This window comes from Oncorhynchus mykiss, chromosome 18, assembly GCF_013265735.2.
Source record: "Oncorhynchus mykiss isolate Arlee chromosome 18, USDA_OmykA_1.1, whole genome shotgun sequence".
NCBI lineage: Eukaryota > Metazoa > Chordata > Actinopteri > Salmoniformes > Salmonidae > Oncorhynchus > Oncorhynchus mykiss.
The window spans coordinates 52,154,178-52,163,649 of record NC_048582.1 but is presented as its reverse complement, the minus strand read 5'-3'; the positions used below and the strand labels follow the sequence as shown (position 1 = coordinate 52,163,649).

The following is a 9,472-nucleotide window of genomic DNA, read 5'->3' as shown; positions in this document are numbered from 1 at the left end:
TCTGAGGTGAATAAGTGAATATGTTCTTCACATTTCATCTCTGTCCATTTCTCTTCATTCCCTCAGCTCTGTCAATATTTACCAGATATTTACCTGTTCTCTGTCTCAGCTCTGTCAATATTTACCAGACATGTACTGGTTCTCTGTCTCAGCTCTGTCAATATTTACCAGATATGTACCGGTTCTCTGTCTCAGCTCTGTCAATATTTACCAGATATTTACCTGTTCGCTGTCTCAGCTCTGTCAGTATGTACCCGTTCTGTGTTTAGTGTGCTCAGGAGATAGTCTGGTGATTGTCTTATTGATGGTGGGATTGGGTTATTGATGATGTGATTTGGTTATTGATGATGGAATTGGGTTATTCTTTGTCACATCTCTGTCAAAATTTACCCCGTCTGTGTTTACTGTGCTCATGAGATTGTCTCTAGATTGTCTTATTGATGATGTGATTGGGTTATTGATGATGTGATTTGGTTATTAATTGGTTTATTTATTAGGAAATGAATGAGCAGTATCTGTTTACACTGCAGTCATTACTTTATCTCCACCAGTTAGAACACCAGCATTCCAGTCACTTTACAGTCTATCTCCAACAGTCTTTATCTCCACCAGTTAGAACACCAGCGTTCCAGTCACTTTACAGTCTATCTCCAACAGTCTTTATCTCCACCAGTTAGAACACCAGCATTCCAGTCACTTTACAGTCTATCTCCAACAGTCTTTATCTCCACCAGTTAGAACACCAGCGTTCCAGTCACTTTACAGTCTATCTCCAACAGTCTTTATCTCCACCAGTTAGAACACCAGCGTTCCAGTCACTTTACAGTCTATCTCCAACAGTCTTTATGTCCACCAGTTAGAACACCAGCGTTCCAGTCACTTTACAGTCTATCTCCAACAGTCTTTATCTCCACCAGTTAGAACACCAGCGTTCCAGTCACTTTACAGTCTATCTCCAACAGTCTTTATCTCCACCAGTTAGAACACCAGCGTTCCAGTCACTTTACAGTCTATCTCCAACAGTCTTTATCTCCACCAGTTAGAACACCAGCGTTCCAGTCACTTTACAGTCTATCTCCAACAGTCTTTATCTCCACCAGTTAGAACACCAGCGTTCCAGTCACTTTACAGTCTATCTCCAACAGTCTTTATCTCCACCAGTTAGAACACCAGCGTTCCAGTCACTTTACAGTCTATCTCCAACAGTCTTTATCTCCACCAGTTAGAACACCAGCGTTCCAGTCAATTTACAGTCTATCTCCAACAGTCTTTATCTCCACCAGTTAGAACACCAGCGTTCCAGTCACTTTACAGTCTATCTCCAACAGTCTTTATCTCCACCAGTTAGAACACCAGCGTTCCAGTCACTTTACAGTCTATCTCCAACAGTCTTTATCTCCACCAGTTAGAACACCAGCGTTCCAGTCACTTTACAGTCTATCTCCAACAGTCTTTATCTCAGCAGGTAGAACACCAGCGTTCCAGTCACTTTACAGTCTATCTCCAACAGTCTTTATCTCCACCAGTTAGAACACCAGCGTTCCAGTCACTTTACAGTCTATCTCCAACAGTCTTTATCTCCACCAGTTAGAACACCAGCGTTCCAGTCACTTTACAGTCTATCTCCAACAGTCTTTATCTCCACCAGTTAGAACACCAGCGTTCCAGTCACTTTACAGTCTATCTCCAACAGTCTTTATCTCCACCAGTTAGAACACCAGCGTTCCAGTCACTTTACAGTCTATCTCCAACAGTCTTTATCTCCACCAGTTAGAACACCAGCGTTCCAGTCACTTTACAGTCTATCTCCAACAGTCTTTATCTCCACCAGTTAGAACACCAGCGTTCCAGTCACTTTACAGTCTATCTCCAACAGTCTTTATCTCCACCAGTTAGAACACCAGCGTTCCAGTCACTTTACAGTCTATCTCCAACAGTCTTTATCTCCACCAGTTAGAACACCAGCGTTCCAGTCACTTTACAGTCTCCAACCGTCTTTATCTCAGCAGGTAGAGAGAAACAGAACAGACAGAACACAAACCAAGCAGAACATAAAATAAAGGCTGTTTATGATTTGAGTATTTTCCAGATTCCTGTGTTTTCTCATCTCGGATTCATGGTATGATATTCCCATCAAGTAACAGAACACTTCACTGTGGTCTGTCCTAAGATACTGTATCTCCAAACACTCTTTCATTTTCAGTTTAGTATGTAGGCCAACATTCCGATCGGGCACAAACAGGTTAACCTAATCTTTCATGTTATTTAAACATTTTGTCAACTTAAGCAATTGATATAAAAACCAGATTGAATTGGTAACACATCAAGATCTACATTTCCCTATATAATTTCAACTTCAATTTCAGTGACTGGGCTTGATGTTTGGTAAATCTGCCATTCAATGATGTTGGTCAACAACACACAGTAAATATGAATCCCAACGTGATGCTGAAGTCTATTCCCTGTCGTTTGTTGTTGCACACCAGTTATGTCAGGCAGTACTGTTGTTCACAAATGACATGTTTTTAAGTGAAGGGGGCACAGCTGCAGCATCTGCTAGTTTTCATCCTTTTAATCAAAGTCTGATTCAGTCCTGGGAAACCAGGTGTGTGCACTCTGACCAATCGTTGCACTTTAAAAATCAGTAAATTATATTCATTGGTTAATTGAGAGAACTGAAAAGCAGCAGGACTGGAGTCCTAGAAAAGTGAGCTCTGTGTTCTACCAGCTTTATGTATTATAATGAGCCACTGCTCACTGTTTATATTTCTAGTTTAACGTCTTAAGGTGATACCATGAGGATATTATGTTATTTGTGTGAGTTGTTATCTGTGCATGCATGCTTATGTGGGTGTGAGCATGTGTCTTTTGGAACTCATTTGTTGAGATACTGTTCATTCTTAACTTTTATTGATCCAAGTTAATCTCATGACATCATATATATTTTTCCATTAACACCTGACCTTTTTCCATTCCATTCAATTCCCTCCAAAACCATAAACAGACAGAACACCAGGAAAGAAAACCAGAACTTTAAAGATTTCCTGAAAAATGTGGCATATGTATATATTGCATCATGTAGTGTTTACAAACAAATACAGAATAAATATACTCTTATCGGGGGACATTGACTGAGTTTGTTGTTTTCTTGTAGAGAGTGACTACTTTTTTACAAGGAGTACTCGTACTCTTCTGCACTGCGGCGGCCGAAGTCCATCCACCCATTGTAGTCTCGGTCTTTTATCCGATGGTTAGCACTGAGACCGCTAGCTCTGCTGTTCACTGTTGAGTTCTTACGGAGAGAACCTAGAGGGAGGGAGGGACAGAGGAAGCAGAGTGAGAGAGCTATAACCCCTGTCTATCTTCTACTGGCGTGAGTCTTTGTGGGGGGTTGAACAATTTGGCTACCCCACACGCATGCAGAGACATACTGTATCAACAGAAGCTCTGTGGGAATGTAATTTATTAGCTAATGAATTATCCAGATTGAGAGTAGGTGACATACGACATGGCTAACACTGGAGATATCTGTCTGTGATTTTTGGACTGGCGTGTGAACTATGGTAATATCAATGGTGTTCGTGTCACTGGGGAGCTTTTAACACTCCTCCCACGCCACCCACATATATATACACACACACACACACACACACGCACACACACACACACACACACACACACACACGCGCACGCGCACGCGCACGCGCACGCACACACACACACACACACACACACACACACACACACACACAAACACACAAACACACACACACACACACACACACACACACACACACACAAACACACACACACACACACACACACACACAAACAGACACATTCACTGTAGGAGGTGTAAATGTCAAGCATGTTACAGAGAGTCTTTCACATGCTTCCTGTGAGCCAAGACACTTCACAGGTCTCAGAATGATCTCTCACTCTCTCTGTGTGTGTGTGTGTGTGTGTGTGTGTGTGTGTGTGTGTGTGTGTGTGTGTGTGTGTGTGTGTGTGTGTGTGTGTCAGAGGCCAGTGTTCTAAGCCCAACCCTCCGTCTGATTATAGAATTAATAATAGTCTTTACTAACAGGGTTCAGAGCTGCAATATCATGCCCCTCTTGTTCCATCTCTCTTTCTCCCTCTCTCTTTTTTTCTGGCTTGTTCTATTCCCTCTATCTCTTGTGGCATAATAACAGACTAGCTGTGTAGGTTGTGATTTCATGGTACAAACTGTGAACATGAACTTTTGAAACAATAAAGTTAGAATTGTTGGCTTGTTGCTTTAAAGGCCCAGTGCAGTCAAAAAAATAGATTTTCCCGTGTTTTATATATATTTCCACACAATGAGGTTGGAAAAATATTGTGAAAATTATTATAATGCTCTTTCAGTGTAAGGGCTGTTTGAAAAGGTTTCAGCTTGTTTTGGTGGTATGGACTTTTGGCCTTCAATGGGGACACATTGCCCGGCTACCCAGACTCCTTGCTCAAGCCAAATGCAACGCCACGTCCACGGACTTTAGTTTCTTCTTCACAGTAAGTATGGATCTGAGTACGTCCTGACCCTTCACCGAATGCGAGCACATTTGGGGCCGTGTAAATGGTCCAGAAACCAATGGGTTGGACCAGAACCAGAACACACGTAGAAGATTCATTGTTGGCTTTGATACTCTGATTGGTTGAAGACAATCCGATCGATGATGACTTTGTTTTGTACAATGCCTCTCTTCACCACAAACAACTTCATTGGTGGCAGCCTCAGACTAAAGTATGTAGCGAATGACAGAGCAGCGGAACAATATAGTGTGAGTCGTCAGGCTAGGTGACATCACCATGTGGTAAATTAGTTAATGGACCAATAAGAAAGTGTTCCAAACCTTTCTGCCAATAACAGCTAATTATCTGTTGTCCCTTCCCTACTCAGACCAATCCAAACATTCCTAGCAAAATTATTGCTTGAGAAATGTCCCTTTGCAAAGAAGCTATTTTTTAAAATGATTTTTAACCATTTAATTAAAGACAATAACAGTAAGGTACTTAATTGTTACCCAGAAATAAATGGCTGCATTGGACCTTTAAAAACGTCTTCAGGATCGGTAGGTCCCCTGTCCAATTTAAAGTAGTGATTACAGTGAAACAATACCATGCTATTGTTTGAGGAGAGTGCACAGTTTTGAACTTCAAAAGTTATTAATAAACAAATCAGGCACATTTGGACAGTATTGATACAAAATTTGGAACAGCAATGCAATGGTTCATTGGATCAGTCTAAAACTTTGCACATACACTGCTGCCATGTAGTGGCCAAAAAAATCTATATTGCACCTGGGCTGGAATAATACATTATGGCCTTTCTCTTGCATTTCAAAGATGATGTTACAAAACTTCTTTTTTTTTTACGGTTGTTTTTTTCTTTGTATTATCTTCTACCAGATCTAATGTGTTATATTCTCCTACATTCCTTTCACATTTCCACAAACTTCAAAGTGTTTCATTTCAAATGGTACCAATAATATGTATATCCTTGCTTCAGGGCCTGAGCTACAGGCAGTTAGATTTGGGTATGTCATTTTAGGCGAAAATTGAAAAAAAAAGTTTTTAACCAATGAGTTTAACACGTGAACTCAGCAATTATATATTTCTCTCAGACGGAAGTAGTGAATTCAGATTGTTTTGTGAACTTTATCAAAAACAGTTGTTGAAGTGGGCACTTACATTTTCAACTGCTTGAGTATAACAACACCTCTTACAGAATACGTCTAATACTAACTCATTAGATAGACTGTCTTCAGTAGCCCCATGGTGCTATCTGTCCACATGTCTTCACCATGCTGTTCTCTGTCTGTTATCTTCTGAAAGGAGGTGTGTGTGTGTGTGTGTCTGTGTATGTGTGTGCGTGTGTATAACATCACTCAGACAGAATATCTCAAGCTCAGACAGAATATCTCTACAGCTGTTGACAGCAGTGTAAAAGCCCTGACTGAGATCTTCTCTGATCCTGTCACAGAACAAGTGTCTTTATAGATCCTGTCACTGACAAAGCAGAGACAAGGAGATGGAACGAAAGCCAAAGACCGGAAAGATATACACACTCACAAACGTACATGTACAAACCACCAAAGCTTTTCTAAACCACCAGCCATTTAGACCAAACAACACTCTCACTGTAATAGAGGTCAGAGTGAAAGAGAGAGGGAGAGGTCCTAAATGGACTTTAAAAATTACTTGAAGAGAACAATGTGAGCTTTATTCATCTTCTCTCTTCTCTCTCTCCCTCATACCATTCTCTCATTCTCTCTCTTCCCTCTCTCCCTCATACCTTTCTCTCATTCTCTCTCTTCTCTCTCTCCCTCATACCTTTCTCTCATTCTCTTTCTTCCCTCTCTCCCTCATACCTTTCTCTCATTCTCTTTATTCCCTCTCTCCCTCATACCTTTCTTTCATTCTCTCTCTTCTCTCTCTCCCTCATACCTTTCTCTCATTCTCTCTCTTCTTTCTCTCCCTCATACCTTTCTCTCATTCTCTCTCTTCTCTCTCTCCCTCATACCTTTCTCTCATTCTCTCTCTTCTCTCTCCCTCATCTCTCTCTTTCCACTCACCCTCAAGCCTCTCTCTCCTGCATGTCTCTCTCTTTCTTTTTCTCTCTCTCTCTCAATCTCTCTCTCTGTCTCTTACACGCACGCACGCACACACGCACGCACGCACGCACGCACGCACGCACACACACACACACACTACACTCACTCACTCACTCACTCACTCACTCACTCTCTCACTCACTCACTCACTCACTCACCCTTCCGTGAAGAGATGAGTCTAGCCAACAATTCACTGAGGTTGGCTCTGGAGTCTCCGTCTTCTTCTGCCGTATATGGTACGGTATTGTCCAAAGGGGCGGAGCGTGTCTGTCTGAGGCGTGGCTTGGAGAGGAAGTGGGCGTAGGCTTCAAGACGTGCTATCAAAGGGAGTACGAAACACCTTGTTAGCTTTTGTCTACTGTCTTGGGGTGGTTGGTGCAATTCAATGACATAGGTAAAAATATTATGATAATAATTGATTGATATAATCTGTTATTGCTAGTGCGTCTTTCTAGAGCCCAAGGATTGTCGTAAAAAGCATAAACATTCATCATATCATCAGGACACCAGTTTGAACAAAACGTATCCATCAGTTCCATTGTACCAGGAAAGATAAATCAAGCTCAGCTAAAGCATTTGAACGTATTAGATTGAAATGTATTTGACATCCAGATGTGATCTCCCTGTTCTTACCTTCAGAGGAAGGGGGCATGGCAGGGTCGCCCTCTTGGAGGGGGGGAGAGGACTGGGGTCGTCCCAAACAGCTAGTGGACAGGACCACCAACAGAACACACACACACAACCCCGCCGTCATCTGGGGGAGAGAGAGGGGAAGAGGGGTAGAGGGGAAGAGGGGTAGAGGGGAAGAGGGGTAGAGGGGAAGAGGGGAAGAGGGGTAGAGGGGTAGAGGGAAAGAGGGGTAGAGGGGAAGAGGGGAAGAGGGGTAGAGGGGAAGAGGGGAAGAGGGGTAGAGGGGAAGAGGGGTAGAGGGGTAGAGGGGAAGAGGGGTAGAGGGGTAGAGGGGAAGAGGGGAAGAGGGGAAGAGGGGAAGAGGGGAAGAGGGGTAGAGGGGAAGAGGGGTAGAGGGGAAGAGGGGTAGCGGTGAGAGGAGTGGGAGGAGAGGAATGTGACATAAAGGTGTGAATGGTTAAACTACTTATTTTGTCTGTCGGTGAAAAGCAAGACACCCCTTCACTCATTTACTGGAAGTCTTGACTTGTTCATCCCAAAGAGGCATTAGTGATGTGATGAGGTTATTGAAATGGTCTGGAGAGACTTAGGAAAACCTTTTCCTTCTCTTTCACTCCTGATCTGTTTCTTCCCTCCCCTCAGAGATCTCTTCACTCATTAAATCAGAATATAACTGAATGACTGAACTTCTTGTCCAGATTATTAGTCCAAATAAAATATGCTACAATAGAATATAAGAGAATATAATAGAACGTAGACTAAAGTGATCCCTAAAAGATAAAATGACACAAATGTGTGGCACAGTAATTGTCAATCTGAATGAATGATAAATGTTGGCAGTCTGTAAAGTGGTCTATGGGAGACCAGTGACCTCACTGTCAGCTGTTCCCATCACTAAACCTACACTTCAGCTGCAACACTTCAACCAATCATTTACATACACTTCACCATATCACTCATTACACACACAGCAGTCCACGCTACATCATTTATCTACTTGATCAAACACAACCTAACAAGAAAATATAGCAATTGGATTAATGAAAAAATAATTCAGTTAAAATATTGTTCTCCAGAGATCTTGTACTTATTCCTGACTCAAGAACAACTACATCCAATTTGGTAATTCATTTGTTCTCAATTAACTGAATAAAGGTAGAGAAATATAGAGAAAATCACTCACAGAGCGGGAGAGAAAAGGAAGGAAGAAGTGCTGTTCTTACCTTGAGGAAAGAGAGTCCTTGTGTTGGAGGAGTGTTTGAGAGAGGGATGAAGGGACTTCTCCGCTCAGAGAGAGAGGCACCCCTTATATACACCCCAGCTCTCCACCCAGTCTGTGTGTGTGTGTGTGTGTGTGTGTGTGTGTGCTTAGTTTTGTGTCAGCTTTTACCTCAATGATGAGTCAGTGTGTGTGTCAGTGGGTTTTCTCAGCGTGTGAGAGCTTGGTTATGCCCATTAGGTCCTCTAGGGGGCATTACCTACAGCGGGGCAAAAAAGTATTTAGTCAGCCACCAATTGTGCAAGTTCTCCCACTTAAAAAGATGGGAGAGGCCTTTAATTTGCATCATAGGTACACTTCAACCATGACAGACAAAATGAGAAAAAAAATCCAGAAAATCACATTGTAGGATTTTTAATGAATTTATTTGCAAATTGTGGTGGAAAATAAGAATTTGGTCACCTACAAACAAGCAAGATTTCTGGCTCTCACAGACCTGTAAGAGGCTCCTCTGTCCTCCACTCGTTACCTGTATTAATGGCACCTGTTTGAACTTGTTATCAGTATAAAATACACATTTTCTATAGGATTGAGGTCAGGGCTTTGTGATGGCCACTCCAATACCTTGGCTTTGTTGTCCTAAAACCATTATGACACAACTTTGGAAGTATGCTTGGGGTCATTGTCCATTTGGAAGACCCATTTGCGACCAAGCTTTAACTTCCTGACTGATGTCTTGAGATGTTGCTTCAATATATCCACATCATTTTCTTGCCTCGTGATGCCATCTATTTTGTGAAGTGCACCAGTCCCTCCTGCAGCAAGCACCCCCACAACATGATGCTGCCACCCCTGTGCTTCACAGTGGGATGGTGTTCTTCGGCTTGCAAGCCTCCCCCTTTGTCCTCCAAACATAACGATGGTCATTATGGCCAAATAGTTCTATTTTTGTTTCATCAGACCAGAGTACATTTCTCCTAAATGTACGATC

General features: G+C 42.2%; 1 protein-coding gene across 1 annotated transcript; it reads right to left on the bottom strand.

Annotated features, from left to right (window-relative positions):
* Positions 1-2,895: 2,895 nt before the first annotated feature.
* Positions 2,896-8,529, bottom strand: cck-n (CCK-N protein). The gene is given in 4 exon segments (NM_001124611.1): positions 2,896-3,306; positions 6,791-6,949; positions 7,266-7,386; positions 8,486-8,529. Coding segments are annotated over 3 exon segments (417 nt in total). The 5' UTR covers positions 8,486-8,529; the 3' UTR covers positions 2,896-3,169.
* Between the last annotated feature and the right edge of the window lie 943 nt (positions 8,530-9,472).